Source organism: Ursus americanus, chromosome 27 (assembly GCF_024610735.1).
Source record: "Ursus americanus isolate L20-20 chromosome 27, mUrsAme1.1.p, whole genome shotgun sequence".
Lineage (NCBI taxonomy): Eukaryota > Metazoa > Chordata > Mammalia > Carnivora > Ursidae > Ursus > Ursus americanus.
In genome coordinates, this window is record NC_142153.1 from 10767138 (window position 1) to 10786568 (window position 19431).

General features: G+C 55.1%; 1 protein-coding gene across 9 annotated transcripts in view; it reads left to right on the plus strand.

Moving 5' to 3' along the window:
- Positions 1-19431, plus strand: part of FGFR1 (fibroblast growth factor receptor 1) — a 49415-nt gene that overhangs the window by 27528 nt on the left and 2456 nt on the right. For 2 of the 9 annotated variants that reach the window (XM_045779217.2, XM_045779221.2), the window contains exons 3-17: positions 5141-5407; positions 6791-6880; positions 7148-7320; positions 9254-9377; positions 10349-10539; positions 12485-12629; positions 14534-14736; positions 15721-15866; positions 16063-16184; positions 16655-16765; positions 17291-17481; positions 18260-18382; positions 18623-18693; positions 19025-19162; positions 19270-19375. In XM_045779217.2, coding sequence (XP_045635173.1) covers positions 5141-5407; positions 6791-6880; positions 7148-7320; positions 9254-9377; positions 10349-10539; positions 12485-12629; positions 14534-14736; positions 15721-15866; positions 16063-16184; positions 16655-16765; positions 17291-17481; positions 18260-18382; positions 18623-18693; positions 19025-19162; positions 19270-19375 — 2201 coding nt within the window. Of the gene's footprint in view, positions 1-5140; positions 5408-6790; positions 6881-7147; positions 7321-9253; positions 9378-10348; positions 10540-11578; positions 11730-12484; positions 12630-14533; positions 14737-15720; positions 15867-16062; positions 16185-16654; positions 16766-17290; positions 17482-18259; positions 18383-18622; positions 18694-19024; positions 19163-19269; positions 19376-19431 lie in introns of all 9 variants that reach the window. The other 7 variants (XM_087856392.1, XM_045779218.2, XM_045779219.2 and 4 more) reach the window with 7 other exon arrangements.

The window sequence follows — 19431 nt, forward strand, 5'->3', positions numbered from 1 at the left end:
GCCTGGTGTTGCGCGACGAAGTGCTTCATATGTGTCAAAGTGTAACGTGAAGCTGTAAAGCTGATCAGCCCGTTTAGAGCACGGCGTAGGTTGTCTTTGTTTAATCCGTGTCTTCTCCTTGCACAGTAACCAGGGCGCACAGAAGCACCCGGTGGTAGCTCTTTTGAAGAAAGCTCCCTGTCTTCCCCTTGGATTTTTGGGAACTGGGGTCTCACCTTCTCCTAAGAATGACAAGGTTATTATGGATTTGGGCCTCCTCACAGGTCCCATTCCCCCACCCTGCACAGTGCCCATGGCTGGCAGAAGGCTCAGGGATTTAGAATCCAGCACTTGGCTCTGATCCGATGTACCCAGGGCAGAACTAACTGCCTGCTAGAGGACAGTGGCAGATTTCTGGCCGGCCGTGCCATAAACAAAATGCTACCTCCCATTGGCTTGGGGGAATATAGGAAGGGAAGAGGGACTCAGTAACATTCATTGTGTTCCTGGACTTGAGAGCACCGTGGGAAACAACGCCCCCCCCCCCTTTTCTAGCTGCTTCCCTGAGGATTACTTAAAAAGTGTGGGTTCCTCATCTGCTCCTGATTTTCTCTGGGGAATGGAGAGGTTCTGTTAGAGAAACAAGATGGGATTGGTGATTGGTATATGAATCCCTTTCACTCTTACTAAAGGGGGTCCCGGATCCAGCCTACACAGCCTTCCACGGTGCCCCTGCCACCTGCCCTGTCCTGGGGACCTGCCTTGGGACCAGAGGCCTCCTGAGTCTCAGATTCTTGCAGCCAAGCAGGAGCCTTTGTTCACTTCTGTTTTCTGGAGAGTTGGCCAGGGTGTTGGCAGCCTTAATCCTCTAGGGATATTCAAGTCCAGCCCCAAGCCTAACCCTAACCCTAACCTTCCTGCTCCCAGTGATGAGAACAGTGACCCTGTGCTGTGAGCATCAGAACACAATGCACCTTTTTGCACAATGCACTTTGAACACATTGCACCTCGAGCCTGTAAGAGCGAGTGTTGTAATCTGACTCACGGCCAAACACTTCCAGCCTCAGGCGAGGTCATCACAGGATCCAGATACCAAATGTCCTCCGGCCTCTGTTTCCCACCTCATCTCTCAGGAAACAAGATGCAAAAAGCAACTGCTCTGGTTTGCTGCTTTCCCTACAGCACCCCCATTCCGATTAATCAGGTTCTGCAATGTTGGAAAGAACCATGGCTTCAAGTGGCCAAGCGATAAACTGGATTTCTTTTCTTCATCTTCCATGGCCAGCCCAGTAAAGGTGTCCACTTCTTTCTTGCTACCTGACACCTAACAAGTATAAGCCTGGCCCATTGGTCTTGACTAGAGAAAGGCCAGCTCAGAGGAACTGGAGCCACAGATACTGGGCCTTTCCCAGTGGGGACATAAGTGGGGGATGCTAGAAAGACCAAAAGGAGAATGGAGGGTAAGGAATGAATTGTTATAGGCTGCTGGTGAGCATTGTCACCATACGTAGGATTCCCCCAGATCAGGACTGCTCTTCAGGGGAGCAGTGCAGACAGGCAGGGCCCAGGAAACCAGCAAATGCTCGGTTACCTTTCCATCACCTTCTAGAAGAAAGTGGCATTATCCCTACTTTGTAAATAAAGATGTTGACACACACAAGAGCACTATTAGCCCTAAAAAAAATCCACTGTAACCCCAGAGCCGTGGGCTCATTTTTGGTTCCTCTAAAAATTAGCCTTTCCAGATGCTAAATTCAGCTCAAGACCTATTGGGTGTTTTCCTTTTCTGACATCGTTAGGCACTGTGGAAAAATCATAACAGGCAGTTCTGCTCTGAGTTGCTTGCTGTTTCTTAGGAGAGGAAGACGTGGGCACTTGGGACTGTTTAGGAAACAACAGACCCAAGTGTCCATCAGCCGATAAACAGGTTCACAAAATGTGGTATATCCGTACAATGGAATATTATTTGGCCATCAAAAGGAATGGAGTAGTGAGACCTGGCGCGGGGTGGAAGAACCTTGAAAGCGTCAGGTTAAATGAAAGAAGGCGTTCGCAAAAGATCCATCTAGTGTATGATTCCATTGACGGGAAACATCCGGTGCAGGCAGATCTTCAGAGACAAAGGAACAGTGGCTGCCTAGACCTAGGGAGGGGTAGGGAATGGCATGCGACTGCCTGTGGGTATGGGGTTTCTTTTGGGGGTGATACAAAAAGAATGTTCTACAGTTAGATTATGGGGATGGTTGCGTACCTCTGTGAATATACTAAATAAAAAACCATTGAACTTATATGCTCTAAATGGGTGAATTTTGTGGTATGTGAATATATCTCAATAAAGATGTTTTTCAAAGAAACAATACAAGATGGTATGTAATCGAGTGTGAATTTGTGTGGTTTGTACAGTAACTTTTACGGACAGTTAGGGTAGCAACACTGGGACCAACAGCGGGCTTCCTGGCCGGCTTCAATGGTGCACTTTGAACCTTGTCGGGCGGGGTGGAGGTGGGGAAGGACATCACAACGCTGACAGTCTTGAGCAGAAGTCAGTTTGGCTGTAAGGGAAGAATACTGTTGGTCTGGAGAACAGCCAGCCTTAAAGTGGAAGGTCAAGAGAAGAAGGCTACGTGGGGAGGTGGGAACAGATTTCAAAGAGCCTTGAATGCCAAGCAGGGGTTTTGATTTTATCTTACACATGGTGCAGGATCTTGATCAAGAGAATAAAGAGACAGAGCGTACCAAGGCTTGGAGCATCCGAGTGAGTTTGAAACACCAGCAGCAGGGAAAAGAAAGCTGATCCTCGAGGTTTTTTATACATCCCCGTAGACGAGTTGTGTTTGCACATCCTGGTCCAGATGAGCGGGAAATTAGGGATCCAAGCTAGAATCAGCCAGAGCTCGTCTCAGCGGGGCCAGTGTCCCTTTGCTACTTTCTCTTGGGGAAATGCCCGTGTTCTTCTCGCCACCTCTTTGTCCTCGGGACCTGTCAAAATAGGGTATGATGCCGGAGGCTAAGAATTTGAGTTTACCGACTTTACTGTTTGACCAATGGCTTGAACACATCAGGAGCTGCAAAATATTTAATCAGTGAGGTCACTGGAGGGAGCGATAGGAGTGTCTGCTGTTTTCCTTAAGGGTCAAGTCTGAACTGCTTTTCTTCTCCCTTCTTTTGGCAAAACCACAAACCATTAAAAATGGAAAGAATAACTTTTTTTAAGACCCACAAAAGCTTATTTTTAATCAGCTCTGTGGTCTGCTCACCTTTGTGGTGTTCTTCTTGACCTGATTCACAAAAATATAAATGAGTGTTAGCCTAGTGGCTTCCAAACCCTTTTGAAGCAGCACCCCCACTTTGGATGACTCATAGTTAGCCAGTATTTAAGACGGCCCTTGGGTTGAAGAGGGTCAGGGCCTACTGCCTTGGCCCCTCTGAGGAAAGGAGCTATTAGTCCCTGGTGCTAGCTGACGCCCAAGGCTCCCATTTTCTTTGTCTGTAAGGGTTCTGGCAGAAACCTGGATACACTTCAGAGTTTGTTACAGTGAGGGGGGGGAAGGGGAAAAGTTTAGAAAGGAAGATACCGAGGAGACAGTGTGTATGTCCTTTTGCATTATTCACAAGCGTTTATTGGGTAACTCGTGTGTGCCAGGCACCGTACTCGGCGCTGGGGATTTAAAGGTAAATATGACCTCTCCCCACCCTCGGAACTCCATTGAGAAAGGGGACTTTCCTTCAGTGTGACAGCTGCAGTGGGAGGGCACCTGACCCAGACTAGGAGTTGGAAGAGACTTTGAGGCAGAATCCCCAGCCAGGCAGAGATCGGGAGGGTAGCTGAGAGCCAGCAGGGCCCTGAAGGGCACTGGGGCACGGGGACGGGAGAGAGCGTTTTAGAGGCTCCTGCTTTGGGGATCTGCAAGGTGTCCTGGCTGAGCCTCTGATGGTCAACGGCGGGGGGGGGGGGGGGAGTTGAGAAAGAAAGAAGGCTCCCAGGGACATGGAGCATAAGTCAGGTGGTGGATATGAGCCAAAACAAGTGCAGTTTTTGGTGGGGGGTGGACAGTTGGCAGAAGATGTCGGGAGGGAGCACCTGTGAACGTCCTGGATGGGAATAGAAGCTACATTTCCCCCTGGTTAGTAAGGAGGGTGCTCAGGAGCAGGTAACGGGCCAGGATGGTGGTCTCCGGGGCATGCCTGGCCTCGGGCCGCCTTTGTCAGGGTGAGTGCCCAGTTGCTGGTCATGAGAGGGATGGATGGGTGACCGGGTCGCATCAGATCTGTGAGCCGTGGAGCCGCGGGGATCCAGGGAAGGAGAGGTGAGGGGGAGTGAACGTGTGTGACAGTGTGTTGGGGGCGGGGGAGGTGGGGGCTTGAGGGGGGGAGCCCGGCAGTGGGACGAGGAGAAAGGAGCTTTGTGTGCAAGGGCTGCTGTAGCCAGAGCAAGTGTGGGCTTGGTGGCAGCTGCAGGCCTCCGCTCCTAATAGAGTCAAAAGCTCCGAATCCTCTGGCCCGACACCTGTTAGCCAGAGGTTCCCCTGAGCTGACCTCTCCTCGGCCGACTCTCCCATATATTCGTCTTATACATCTGACTCACTGCGGGGCCAGACCCCTCCCTGCTGAATCACTTGCCCCCAGAGCCCCTGTTGGCAAATTACCTTCTCTCTACTTAGGTGGGGGCTGCTGGAGTTTGGAGGGACAGGGTTTGCTCAGCTGTTACTAGGGAGAGGGGTGAGGCTGGCCTAAGCCAAAGGAAATGGGGTGTTCTCCTGGGAAGTGGCCATTTCTTGGCAAGGAACCGAGTGTGCGGGGAGGGGCAGTCTGGACACAAAGAAACCCTGGGGGGGGGGTGCTGGCCTTCCCCCCCCCCACCCCAGAGGGAGGGAAATGAAACGTCAAATGCTTAATGCTGCTATTGCTGCTTCCTGGCTTTGCCTCTTTCTTCTTTTGCCCTTTGGGGGGCGTGGGGTAGAGAAGAGGTAGGGTACCAGGTAGCCAGCTGTCTCCCACTGACCCCTACTGCAGTTCCCGCCTCCTGGCTCTGTAGCCCCTGGGATGCTGCGGCTCAGTGCAGCTAGCTAGCGTAACGCCCTTTGTCTCTCTCCCTCTTCCCTCTCCCCTCTTCCTGCCCCATCTCTTGGTTCCTCTTCCCGGCCCCCGTGGGTGGCTGCAGCCCAGCCCTGGGGAGCCCCTGTGGAAGTGGAGTCCTTCCTGGTCCACCCTGGTGACCTGCTGCAGCTTCGCTGTCGGCTGCGGGACGATGTCCAGAGCATCAACTGGCTGCGGGACGGGGTGCAGCTGGTGGAAAGCAACCGTACCCGCATCACGGGGGAGGAGGTGGAGGTGCGGGATTCCGTGCCTGCCGACTCCGGCCTCTACGCTTGTGTGACCAGCAGCCCCTCGGGCAGCGACACCACCTACTTCTCCGTCAATGTCTCAGGTTGGTAGCAAAGCCTGCCCTCACCCTCTCCCTGGATCCCCTCCTTCCACCCTCTCTGCTGGTTTCAGGGGGAGGCGAACCTCCACCCCTTCCATGATCTGCCCCCCCTTTGCTTCAGAAACTGCTGCCCACTAACATTGCTCCCCGCCCGCCGCGTGGCTTAGCTCTCAGAGGGGTGACCAGGTGGTGCAGGCCTCAGGTCAGAGAGCTGGGCTTCCGGGATCAGCCTCAGAAGCGACCGCTGATACACTTGGATCAGTAAGACACTGGTTTTGTCCACCATGGCTTGCCCAGCTCTCCAGGTGCTACCTGGGCTTGACCAGCGTCCATTCTGTCATTCCCTTGCCTTTTGGGCTTGGTATTTGGCTCTGGGGTTAGAGCCCCGGGACATGTGGTGAGGTGGGTCCCTACCGTGATGGGAGGGGAGCAGGGGCACCGCCATATTCCCAGGCTTCATGGGAAACATCTGTCCTCCAGCTTCGGGAGCTGTATTAAGGGCAGCCAGGGAACCCCAGAGCTCTGTGACTTTGGGAATCTGCCACTTCTAGAACACGACTTTTACACAACTCTGCGGTTAAACAAAGAGCTGAAATTCTCTTTACACCCTGTGTGCAAAGCCCAGGCCGAGGGCTGGGCATCTCCCCTCCTCCAGGCATCATTTAGAACCTGCCCCCAGTTGAAGGACTTGCCTCCCTTATTTCCCTCCAGACCCCCAAAAGCAGAGGAGGGACTGGGAAAAGATCTGGCATGAACGCTGTTTGGTGACCACGTGTGTGTCAAGCCTTTTAAAAGGGGTGATACTTGCGGGGACGTGTTGGCAGCTGCGGACTGTGGTGGGCTCCCTATCTGCTCCGATTATGAAGGGCAGCCCCCAAACCTTAGCACATGCATGGTAGAAAAATCCCAACTAGAAATTGTTCAGCCCGTGGCTTTAGAAATAGCTTCTGTGTGCTATATCCGTCTGGGTTTCTGAAGAAGGATACACACAGGGTCCCTGGCTGCTAGTCCTGAGACCCAGCACATCTGGGTGGTGTTGAGTTGAGAGGACCTCTGAATGCAAAGTGGAATTAAATTCAAGAGGACCCGCTGCCCCTGATGGAACTGGCCGGTCTCAAGACTTCTGGACAGAAAGGGGCACTGCGTTGGGATGGGGAAGGCGGGGGACAGGCATAGAACATGCAGATCTTAAATAAACCGTTTCTGTCCCACGGAGAGACCGTCATTAAGGGCAGAATGGGACTGGGGTCCGGTATGGGGGTGGGCATCTGCATTCATCTGTAACTGGACTGGCCTTATGTTCATGGCCGGCTGTTGATAATGGATGAAATCTAGTGAGCCCTTTTCCCTGGAAGGGACCTCAGTGCCCCCTTCTGCTTCCCGTAGATGCTCTCCCCTCCTCGGAGGACGACGATGATGATGATGACTCCTCTTCAGAGGAGAAAGAGACAGATAACACCAAACCAAACCGTATGCGTGAGACACTGTTTCCTACCTTACTGCCCTTCGGGCCGGGCATTGGGTTTGAGTGGGAAGAGGGGGGCTTAGATGATTGTTTGAAGAAGGGAAGGAGAGGGTACGTGGGGTCGCGATGCCTAGCCATGGGGTCCATGGGTGCCCTGATTAAAGCAGGCATTGTTCCAGGTGTTGGGCAGGTAGGCGGGCACCTCCAGGGCCTGGCCTGGGCCCCGCTCCTGAGCCTGACTGGCCCCCTGCCTGTCTCTCTTGGCTTTCCCTGGGCAGCCGTGGCTCCGTACTGGACATCCCCAGAAAAGATGGAAAAGAAATTGCACGCAGTGCCGGCTGCCAAGACTGTGAAGTTCAAATGCCCTTCCAGTGGGACTCCCAACCCCACACTGCGCTGGTTGAAAAATGGCAAAGAATTCAAACCTGACCACAGGATTGGAGGGTACAAGGTACGTGTGTGCCTATGACAGTTGGTATGAGAGGAACGGGAGAAGCTGCTTGGAAAATCCTTATGTGTCATTGTTTAAAGTAATGCTTTCTAACTACAAAAGCAGTGCACTTTAGAAAAACTCCAAATACAAGAAATTGCAAATGAAGCTTTGAAATCTTTTCAGTCTTGGGGTGCCTGGGTGGCTCAGTCAGTTAAGCATTCAGCTCCGCTCAGGTCATGATCTCAGGGTCGTGAGATCGAGCCCCTCGTTCATACTGGGCATGGAGCCTGCTTGAGATTCTCTCTCTCCCTCTGTCCCCCCCCGCCAAATGCTCGCTCTTGCTCTCTCAAAAAAAAATCTTTTCAGGTCTTTTTTCTATGTACGTGGTTTTTATATAATCACATTGTATATAGAATTTCTTGTTACTTGTTAACATTATAACATGAGTCTTTTGCCATGTGTTTGAGAGATAATTTTTCATGGCTGCATAGTATTTCATTATTAAAAGGGCTCATAATGTAATGACCTGTTTCGTGATATTTGTCATTTTCTGTGTTTTCACTATTACAAATTACATTGTGGTGAATACCTTTGTGCATAAATCTTTGTCGGTGTTTTTAAATGTTCTTCCCCAGGACAGATTGCTAGGAGTGAAGCATTTTTTTAAGCCATTGATGCATATTTCCCATTACCTTTTTCTCCCCCGGTAATTAAGTAATTTTACTCATTCATTTATTTTTTGTTACATGAACATTCCTTGAACACATGTCTTTCCAGAAAGTGTACTGGGCAGTAGAGTTCCAAGTCCATCAGGAAGATGTGATATTTTATTTATTGTGATATTTGCTTTAATGGAGGATGACGTAATGAGCTGGGGTGTGATTTTATTTTTTAATTTTATTTTATTGCGGCAACAATTGCTTTCCCAAAAGAAGAAATTCATCTTCCCATAGCAGAGTATGAGAATGACAAGTTCACCATACCTGAGCCAACAACTTTGATGACAAAAGTACCTCCCTCTTCTCTTGTGCATTGTTCTCCTGGTAACAGACTTCAGGTTTTCCTGTGTTACTAAGCGATTGCCGTTTCCTGCTGTGTGAATTGTCTGTTCGTGTCCTTTGCCCAACTGCGTTTCTAGCAAGAACTTCTTCATGCTGATCCCTCCTTTAGATTCCCCAGTCATCCTATCCCATCTCACCTCGCTGCTCTTTTCCCATTAATCTTGTATAAGGAAGGGTTGGGCCGCGTGGCTGGCTCAGATGGTAAGCGTGCGACTCAATCACAGGGTTGTGAGTTTGAGCCCCACGCTGGGTATAGAGATGGCTTAAGAAATAATAAAATCTTTAAAAAGACAAGAAAAGCAGAGATCAGGAAAAGTAAGGAAACATTTTAAATTAATTTATCCAGCACTTGCGGTATGCAGGGCGCTGCCATGAGTGGTACAAGGCCCTGTTCCTGCCCACACAGAATTTCCAGTCTGACAGGAGGGCAGGCACCCTTGAACACTGTCATAAAAAGCAGGCTGTGATCACTGCTCCGGCAGGGGCACAGAGGGACAGTGAGAACCATTCTGACCCAAGGTTGGGCTGGAGGAGATGGTTTTTGGAAGAAGAGGTCAGGGGCAGACCGGGCTGAACTCTTCCAGCCCAGGACGTGAACAGACGTGCAGAGTGGGAAGTTCCAGGTGTATTGGGGAGAATGCAACAGGTATGTAGGCCAGATCGCAGGTGACCCTGGCTGTTGCAGGCAGACGTCCAGAGCTCCTCATACCCGTGTGCCTGATGTGTTCTTCCAGCGACCGGGGATGGGGGTGGGGGTGTCTCTGCCCTGTCCTGTGCTCCGGGCTGGCGCTGGAGGGTAAGTGCCACTGGGCACCCCTGCCTCCACGTGGCATCTTGCCTGTGTTTTCCTCCAGACCTGCAATGGAGAGCTCTGGCATGTTTCCCCTCAGGTCCGTTACGCCACCTGGAGCATCATCATGGACTCCGTGGTGCCTTCGGATAAGGGCAACTACACCTGCATCGTGGAGAACGAATATGGCAGCATTAACCACACCTACCAGCTCGACGTCGTGGGTAAGAAGGCCACAGCGACGGGGTTAAGGGAGCTTTGAGGAAAGCGAGCAGGGCTTTGAGAAAACGGCCATAGGTCCAGGCTGGCGTGGGCATTTATGAGCTCTGTCGCCTGAAGCCGGCTTCGTGCCTGGTGTGTACGTTTAGTTGAGAGGATTGGACGTTACTGTGACTCCTGAAAGGTGAAAGGTGCATGGCTAGTCTCCTGCAGGGGGTGACCGGAGAGGGTGTCGCATAGAGCGTCCTGTGGCTGCTGCTTCGTGGGCAGTCTGCTGGGTGCTTTACACCCCGGCAGTTCTCACGGGCCCTGCGAGGTCAGCGCTGTGCTTCCCACTCTGCAGAAGAGCAGACTGAGGCTCGCGAATGCAGGACTCCGGACCCGTGCCAACTGCAGGGCGTCACAGGAAACGCTAGAAAGCACAGCACGCCTCTAGGTGCTGCTACGGCGGCCTCTTCCTCTTGGAAGCCCTGACCTCATTCTCTAGAGATCTTAAGGTAGAGTTGCCCAGCCAGTATTCTGTCTTGGCTTTGAGGATGTGGTGTAAAAAGAAGCTTCTGGTCTAGCCAGATAGGACCAGAGATTTGGCATTGCTGCTGAGCTCCTGGTGCTCCTGGTACTGCTCCTCTTGGGCCGCGCTTTGAATAGCACGTTTAAACGAGTCTTTGTAATTTTAGTTAGGGAGGTCTGGGAGTGTGACTGAAGTTACGGGGGGTCTCCATTCAAGGCAAGAGAGACTTCCGGTGCCTGTGAAAACGGATGCATTGCCTTGTGGAGGATGCTTGGGACCTTCTTCCCCCTCCCACCTTAGGGTCAGGGGCTGAGGCTCGGCAGAGCCTGGAAATGCTCTGCCCAATGGAAAAGCCAAGGGGGAGCACACTTCTTCTTGGTGGTCTTTGGGACGCCCTCTGTCAGCATCCCAGCCAGGAGCGGGCCGTGGCGGGGCCTGACGAGCCCCTCCTCTCTTCCTCCACAGAGCGGTCCCCTCACCGGCCCATCCTGCAGGCAGGGCTGCCTGCCAACAAGACCGTGGCCCTGGGCAGCAATGTGGAGTTCATGTGTAAGGTGTACAGTGACCCACAGCCCCATATCCAGTGGCTGAAGCACATCGAGGTGAATGGGAGTAAGATTGGTCCAGACAACCTGCCTTATGTCCAGATCTTGAAGGTAATCTTGGCCCCAGTGTCCGTGGGCTGGGTGCTGGGAAGGAGACCTGTATCACCCTGGGCCCAAGTTGCAATGGTCGGGCTTAGTGCCGGCGACCGGGATGCATCCCTTAGCCTTCAGACACACGCTCCGTTTTAAAGAGGGGCCTAGGCACGTTCCCCAGAATAGTGACAGGTCACAGTGGCAGTGCAGTGGGAACTGAGGACGGGGGGTACAGGGGGTGGGGTGGCCACTGTGGTCTCTAAAGAGCCTTGAGAGTAACTTTGCTCAGGCTTCTGGGTCAGCTACTCGGGGAAGGCATTTGGACTCCTGATTTTCCATCGCCCGGGACCAAAGCCTTTCCAGCAAGTGTTTCCCAGATTCCGCCCTATTTCCCAAGTCACATCCTTTCTGGCGAGTGAGTGAATGATACGGGCACGACGCTTAGGTGGAGTTGGAAAAGCATATGTCACAGGTGAATTCTAAACAGCGTCAGGAGTAATGGCCCTCTCTTCCTTTTTCCTCTCACTCCCAGACTTTCGTTGTCCCCGAATGCCCCACTAATCCAGGGAAGGTAATTGCCTAATTCCCCCAGTGGACCTCGCAACAAGAAGTAACCAGAGGCTGGGAACGTGGTTTTCCTCCTGGTCCCAGAGTTAGACCTTCTCCTCTCCCCTGGCTTGGCCGTCCCAGAGTTTTATTGGCCATCCCTTCTCTTCACTACGGGTGCTGAAACCGCTGTGTCAGAAAATGAGGCCGTGGCCTTGGCCCTGGGCCGCCGGTTGCCTTCACAATCCCTGCCCTAGACCCGGAGGAATGGGTCTGACGTAGACAGAACGTGTGGCTGGGGGTGGCGATTTTCTTTTGAAGTTTATTTTTCAGTCAGATGCTTTGGGCCTTCAAAGTCAACTTGTTTTGTCCTCCTCAAAAGGGGAAGGTGATCCGTCTCACATCTCCCTTGCCTCGGCTCCCTGGGCCTGCCTCAATGTTCCGTGGGAGCAGAGTATGGCCACGTCTCCGTGTGCGCCCTGCTGACTGGCTTGTCGTTGGTTTGTTCTAGCATTCGGGGATTAATAGCTCGGATGCGGAGCTGCTGACCCTTTTCAATGTGACAGAGGCCCAGAGCGGGGAGTATGTGTGTAAGGTTTCCAATTATATTGGTGAAGCTAACCAGTCTGCGTGGCTCACTGTCACCAGACCTGTGGCAAAAGGTAATGGGGAGCTGGAGGGGGCCCTGTGCTGGGAGTTTGACTCAGGCCCCACGCTGCTGGGGCAGATGGGGAAGCCAGCACCCAACTCTCCCTGTTACCCTGCTGTATTTCTAGAGCCCAGAGCCATGGAAAAATACCCGGCCTGGGAGGCTGCTTTGGTTCGGTACTGTGTTGGTGTCCGCTCCCTCTGTGCCTCGTGTGTGCTCCTGGGCTGTGTGCGCTCTTCTGGCAACTGTCCGGCCGCGTGCTGAACGGCAGTGCAGACTGAGGTTTGAGTGGTGAAGAGAAGGGGCCAGGCATTCCCTTGCAAACCAGCAGGCCGTGTGCACGCATGTGCGCGTGCACGTGCATGCGTGTGTGCGTGTGACCGCAGCACCCTTCCATCCCTCCCGTGTGTGCCCTCTGACTTTCTTTACCTGAAACCAAACAGCCCCCCGCCGCCGGGCCCCATTTCTCCATGCTGCCCGCCGCCCGCCCGCATGCTTGGACGGGCCAGGGGCTGCCAGCGTCTGGTGAAGGGTCGTAACCAGCCAGCGGCGTCTCCGGTCTGCAGAGCCCCTCCCTCAGGGTCTCACTGTCTTCCTCTAACAGGTCTCGCTGCCTGGTGGTTTTTGTTTGTTCCTTGTTGCAAAGGAGACGCTGGGGAGCATTTCTTCCTCCGGTTTTTCCCCCCTTCTCTTCCTCCCTCCCTTTCTCTGTGTCTTAGAGGTCTCATGTCCTGTGCTTGTCCATTTTGCTTCCGTTGTCTCTTCTAGACTGCCGGAGTTAATACCACCGACAAAGAGATGGAAGTGCTTCACTTAAGGAATGTCTCCTTTGAGGACGCGGGGGAGTATACGTGCTTGGCGGGTAACTCTATCGGACTCTCCCATCACTCTGCATGGTTGACCGTTTTGGAAGGTATACACTGTACTTCTCCTCTCGATGTCCTGCCCTCGCCACGGGCACGGGGGGAGCATGCATTGCGGGGCTGGGGGAGACCCAGAGCCAGGAGAGGCAGAGGAATGGGCTTTGGGGGCCAGCAGGTGGCCCTGGCAGTTTGTCTAAGCTTGCGGGTCGAATCCTCTCGGCCCTCACGGGAGCTGTCCTCGTTTTGCAGGAACACAGAGGCCTCCCAGCTACATACCTGCAGCTGGCTCTCCCCCTTGGCCAATGCAATGCATGCATGGAATCTGGAGTTAACCTGCAGTCGGGCTATCCTGCAGGGCAGGCTCCTTCCCTCCTTGGGTCCAGCAGCCTTCCCCGACTTGTCCGATCCTTTTTTTGATGCCTCCAGAGGTCTCAAGAGAGGCCCAGGCCTCCTCTGACCGGATGTAGGCATTCTGTAAAGAGGGGCTTGTTGCTCGTAAGGAACAGCGCCAGCGCACCCTGCTGTCCTCTGATCTCGGAGGAGAGGTTCCACCAGATGCGTGAGCTGGAGCTTTTAGTAAGGCCTGACTCAGGAGGCCCCAGGGGGCTCCGTGATGCCCGTTTCTCTTCTTTGGCTCCCAAGGGGGGAGGCCTGTGTGTCGGGCTGGGAAGGAAGGAGCCTGCAGCCTGCTCGGGTGGTGGGCTGGTCATCGCTGCCTCTTGAGCGTCCTGCACGCGGGCCTGGGCACCGTGCTATTCTCGTTGCTGCTGACACTGCCCTCTTCTCTGTCCCTCTCTCTTCCTCTGCCCTGCCTGGCCAGCAGGGTCTGACAGCAGCCCTGCTTGAGGCAGAGAAGCGTTCTGTTTTTACCCCGTCACTGTCTTTGTCCCGTGTGTGCTCCCATTTGGTTGTCTTCGTTTGTCCATACTGGGGAGAGAGAAAAACAGAAACACTTCTTCCTGTTATCGGCTCTGCTGCCTCCTTGTCAGGCTCCGGGGGTTCCTTTGGGCTCTCTTGGGGTCTCATGTAGCCTCTCTGGGGAGGTCACCAGCGTGGCTGGCTGGTGTCTGCAAGAAAGCCATCCCGGGAAGAGGGGCATTCACGCTGGTGGGGAAGGAGTGTCCGGGAAGCCTCCCTGCCTCTCGTGCGCAAGGGGTGGGTGGGTTCAGCTGGATGGGCTTCCGTGGGAGCGGGCTGAATTCTAAATGGAAGGTGAGAGAAGAGAAGAAAACAGTGTGCCCTCCCCAATTTTCTAGTTTGATTTTAGGAGTTTGGGTCTGAGTAGAATTCTTAAGTGCAGCAGAGTTGACATTCTCGTCTCAAGAGTGCAGACGTGGTGGGAGATGAAGTTAGTTTTGGCTGTGGTTTAGCTGGGTACAAATACTTACGTGACTGGCCTGACACAGGCGGCGTAGGCTTCCGGAAGGCAAGGACCCAGGACACAGACTGGGTCCCTAGCTCTCCTCCGTCCTTGACCTCGTGGTGCATCACTGTATGCCAGGCGCAGTGACCCTGGAGGTGGTGCTCGTGGGCTGTCAGAGACAACAGACTTCTCAGTGGTTCGTCTGTCCCATGGATAGGTGGACACGCGGTACTGAGGCTCCGCGGAGAAGGGCCAGGTTTCTGTGAGGAGACCGAGAAAGCCCTTGAGGGTCCCTGGTACCCCTCGAGCCCAGCAGTCCCGCTGAGCAAGGCGGGCTCCTGAGTGAATGAGGACAGGCCTCACGTGGCAAGATAGTTCTAGCCCGTCCCCCTTGGGGGGCTCGAGTCAGGATCAGGAGGACTCAGACATCATAGACTATCTGATCTGCTCAGTGCCAGACCTCAGTCCCAGCTGGGACCTAGCTTGCTTCTTCTCCGCCCTGAAAAGTCTCAGAGGAAAGGAGCTGGGGGCTGTTCTTCTTACGAAGCTGGGCCCCCAGACCCTGCTGACACCCTGTTCACACTGACTCAGCCCTGGAAGAGAGGCCAGCAGTGATGACCTCGCCCCTGTACCTGGAGATCGTCATCTACTGCACGGGGGCCTTCCTCATCTCCTGCATGGTGGGGTCCGTCGTCGTCTACAAGATGAAGAGCGGCACCAAGAAGAGCGACTTCCACAGCCAGATGGCCGTGCACAAGCTGGCCAAGAGCATCCCTCTGCGCAGACAGGTAACAGAAAGTAGATAGGGGATTCGCACGCTCCGCGCCACCTTCTCTCCCCGTGCCCCCCGGGGGCTCCTCCGGGACCTTCGAATGCCCTGCCCTCTCCTCTGTCCCCAGCCGACTCTCTTCCAAGCTGGGCCAGGGGCAGTGCTCCACAGTGGGGTTCCAAGCTGTGCTAGCCCATGAATTCGGTGCCTACCATACCCCAGCTGCAAGCCCCCTGCTCACCCGCCACATGGATCGGGAGATGGCACTAGCCAGGCTGAATGTGCAACTCCTATTGCACTTTTGAACGGTCCCTGAGGGCCAGTTAGAGGTACAGAGCAGAGCAGAGGACCTGAGTTGGGTGCCAGGATGCCACCCTCCTCTTGTCCAAGGCAACGGAACAGAGGGGGAAGGCGTGTGAAAGGAGGGAACGTTCATTCGGAGCTCTGCTAATTCTGGAGGGTGCTTTGGGAGTTAGGAAGCCATAATCTGGGGCGCCTGGGTGGCTCTGTCAGTTAAGCGTCTGCCTTCGGCTCAGGTCATAATCCAAGTCCTGGGATCGAGCCCCACATCAGTCTCCCTGCTCAACGGGGAGTCTGCTGCTCCCTCTGCCCCTCTCCCCTGCTCATGCTCGCTCTCACTCGCTCTCTCCAAAATAAAAATCTTTAAAAAAAAAAAGGAATGCATAATCTGAGGCAGGGTTTTCACAAAGAATGGGGACAATGATAGGTTATAAAATGTCTGGGAGATAGATTTGGTCTGCTCATGTTAAAGGTTAGTGAAAAGGCTAGCTGGTAGCAAAAGTCAGTCTGTTTTCGAACTTAGGTCTTCAGACCTCTGGTGGTCTTTCTGTCACTCTGTGTTGGAGAGAGAACATCAGATCACAGATGCATAGCTCTGCTGTTGGTGGAAAGCCCTGACTAGGAGTTGCAGGAATCTGCTAAGCTCAGTCCCCCAACCCCCTCCCCCACCCCATCCTCGCTAGAAGGGTGACCCCACGCTTCCCTGTAGGTGTCGGCTGATTCTAGTGCGTCCATGAACTCTGGGGTTCTGCTGGTTCGGCCCTCACGTCTCTCCTCTAGTGGAACCCCCATGCTGGCCGGGGTCTCTGAATACGAGCTTCCCGAAGACCCTCGCTGGGAGCTGCCTCGAGACAGGTAATAAAGTACTTTAACTCCCAGCCTCTGAGGAAGTCCCCCGCTGGGAGTGAAGATGTACCAGACGCACCTGGAAAGAACAATTGACACTTTCTGCTCTCAGTTGGGTGGAATTGGGAGAGGTGGAGATGGGATGTCCCTTCAAGGTTGAAATTTTATCAGCCCCAACTCACCCCGCCCTTTGTTTTCCCAAAAGGCTGGTTTTAGGCAAACCCCTGGGAGAGGGCTGCTTTGGGCAGGTGGTGTTGGCAGAGGCCATTGGGCTGGACAAGGACAAACCCAACCGTGTGACCAAAGTGGCTGTGAAGATGTTGAAGTGTAAGTGATGTTTCTGTCCTTGCCAAAACAAGCCCTTCCTCGTGCAAGCACACTGTGGGCCTCGGGCCACGTAGAACTCTCTCTCCGGCGCCCTGTCGCGGTCCACACCTGCCGCACGGCCTGCGTAGCATCTCCTGGGCAGGGAGGGGCATTCTGTACTCTGAGATGGCCACAGTCGCACTCTGTTCCTTGGCGTCAGTCTTGGCTCTGGTCAGACGTTTATTCTAGATCCCATTGCTAGCTGGTTCTCTTATCCTGTCCTCCCCGCCCCCCAGCACAGATTGCCAGCAGCTCTCATAAGGGGGAAGGGAAAATCGATTTGGGTGTGAAATGGGGAGGAGAGAAGCAAGTCCCCGAAAGCAGGGCCTCCTCGAGCATCCACCCCCGCCCGTCTCCCCTCCCTCGCTGTCCTCCTCTCGGCCTCCCTTCCAAGTAAATGAGTCGCGTGGCCTTCTGGTTTGTGTGTAAAGCGGATGCAACAGAGAAAGACCTGTCAGACCTGATCTCAGAAATGGAGATGATGAAGATGATTGGGAAGCACAAGAACATCATCAACCTGCTGGGGGCCTGCACGCAGGACGGTAGGCGCCAGGCGAGGCCAGCTCCCCCGCCCGGGCTGGCGTAGGGCTCAGCCGAGAACCTGGGCCCCCACTCGGGTAACACTGTCCTGTCGGGGAGAAGATAATCATCGGTGACCAGGCATCTCAGCGACGCCTAGGGAAAGGGGTGAAGAGGGGAGGCCGGTTCAGCAGTAGTTGGAGTTACTTCTCGGGGTCTGGGCTGATGCCCATTGGCGTTCATCTGAGAAGGCAGGTGTCTAGATTCATACACATAGTGTGTGGGGAGAACCAGGTGAGTCACTGTGGTCTAAACTAGGCCTCCCCCCACCCACCCCCAGCTTTGCTCGGGAACTTCCTGGAGTATGCTGGGAAGAACCATCTCCCTAGCTTTCTTGGGGTGGTCGAATGAATTCCCCAAGCTCCCTAAAGGTGCAGTTAGGCTTGGGGAGCAAACGCATGGTGTGTGGTTGAGGGCGGGGCTTCCTGGGGCTGAACTGAGCTGGGGGCCGGCCCACGCTGATGGCCCGTGCACCCCCGCGCTCCCAGGTCCTTTGTACGTCATCGTGGAGTATGCCTCCAAAGGCAACCTGCGGGAGTACCTGCAGGCCCGGCGGCCTCCTGGGCTGGAGTACTGTTACAACCCCAGCCACAACCCAGAGGAGCAGCTCTCCTCCAAGGACCTGGTCTCCTGCGCCTATCAGGTGGCCCGAGGCATGGAGTATCTCGCCTCCAAGAAGGTATGGCAGCCCACGGTGCCCCCGGGGGAGGTCGGGGTGGGAGCGGAGCCTTCCTCATGCTGCAGACTCTGACTTTGCGTCCTCTGCTGGGGTTGGAGCTCCGAGCTCCGCCCACCCGCGCTGCCTCAGGCTCTTGGGTGGCAGAGTCAGGAGAGCCAGTGCAGGTGGCCTCGTGGCCTTCGGGTCAGGGTGGAGACCCTTCGCTCTTGTGCTGGCTCTCTCTTTTTTTTCTTTTACTCTGGGTACCGTTCAGATCTGTGTAGCCCCAGGCAGCTACTTGTAGATCTCCAGATACAGAGAATGATAAGCCCTGTGTTGGGGGTTGGTTATGGGGCACGGTGACGTCGTGTGTGATGGTGTGAAGTGCAGTGTTGGTGCTCGGGGAATGGAGGCTTTGGTGGGGCCCCAGCCCAGGGTGGATATGCCACAGCTGGGGGCCAGGGCTTGAGAGCACCCACCTGCCCCGACTGGACAGAAGTGTCCAGGTTCAGCCTTCCTGGGTGCGAATGCAGAGCTACGAGTTGGGAGGGGCAGCAAGGGAGCCCCGTGCAGACAGTTTGCTCCAGTGATTCAGGGGCCTGGAGCTGGAGGTGCTCCAGTGGCTGGCTTCGAAGTGGAAGAGACGGACGTCCCAGCAGCCGCCTGGAAGGGTCCCGGGGTAGTGGTGGGGCGGGAGGAGGCCCGCACGCTGTGTGGCGGCGCCAGCGCTGGAGCTGAGGCCCGGGAGCAGGCTGACAGCTGGCGGCCCCTCACCTGCGTCCCCCTCCTCTCCCCGCAGTGCATACACCGAGACCTGGCCGCCAGGAACGTGCTGGTGACGGAGGACAACGTGATGAAGATCGCGGACTTCGGCCTCGCGCGGGACATTCACCACATCGACTACTATAAAAAGACAACCAACGTAAGTGCTGAGGACAGAACGGGGCGCGGGTCCCTGTCCAGGACGCCACTCCATGAGGCTTTTGTCCCACTTCCGTCTCCGGGCTGGGACCTGGCCCAGGTGGTCCTGCTTGAGCAACGGTGTGGTGGGACGAGCCGAGCACGTGTCCTCTTCCCCACGTCCAGTCCCGTGTGTGCCCCCTGCTTGTCCCCACACCGCCCGGGCCTGGGCTACCCCCAACCTCCCTCGTGCTGCTTACAGGGCCGGCTGCCTGTGAAGTGGATGGCCCCCGAGGCCCTGTTCGACCGGATCTACACCCACCAGAGCGACGTGTGAGTTTGAAAGAAGCAATTGCCAGGGACACGTGGGATAGAGAATTCCAGGACGGTAGAGTCCCGTGGGCCCCTCTAGATTGACGGGGGGCTCCTTCCCTCTTGGAGAGAACAGAACCAATCACTGGATGTGTCTGCCTACTGTGCTCACTCAGTAGAGGTCGAAAGGCCAGTATGCGCTCCAGCACTGGCCCTTGTGTTCCCCTTCAGAGTCTGTGCGGGGCGGTGGGGGGGGGTCAGGATGACGCGCTGGGGGGGGGCAGATGGAAAGGATTCTAGGCCGGCCTCGCTCTGTGCCCCGAGGACCCAGTGGTGCTGTGCTCCTCCACAGCTGGTCTTTTGGGGTGCTCCTGTGGGAAATCTTCACTCTGGGAGGCTCCCCGTATCCTGGCGTGCCTGTGGAGGAGCTTTTCAAGCTGCTGAAGGAGGGTCATCGGATGGACAAGCCCAGTAACTGCACCAATGAGCTGTAAGCAGGGGAAGACGGCCGAGGTCCTGAGCCAGGCCCTGGGGGAGGAACGGAGCGAGAGAGGGGTGCTGGCTAAAGCAGCCCCTGACTCGACAACCCCGTCCCAGGTACATGATGATGCGGGATTGCTGGCATGCGGTACCCTCTCAGAGACCCACCTTCAAGCAGCTGGTGGAAGACCTGGACCGCATTGTGGCCTTGACCTCCAACCAGGTGAGGCTGTCCTGTCCTAGCCGCTCGGGCGCCGGCCCCGCCGTGCGGCTCTGTGC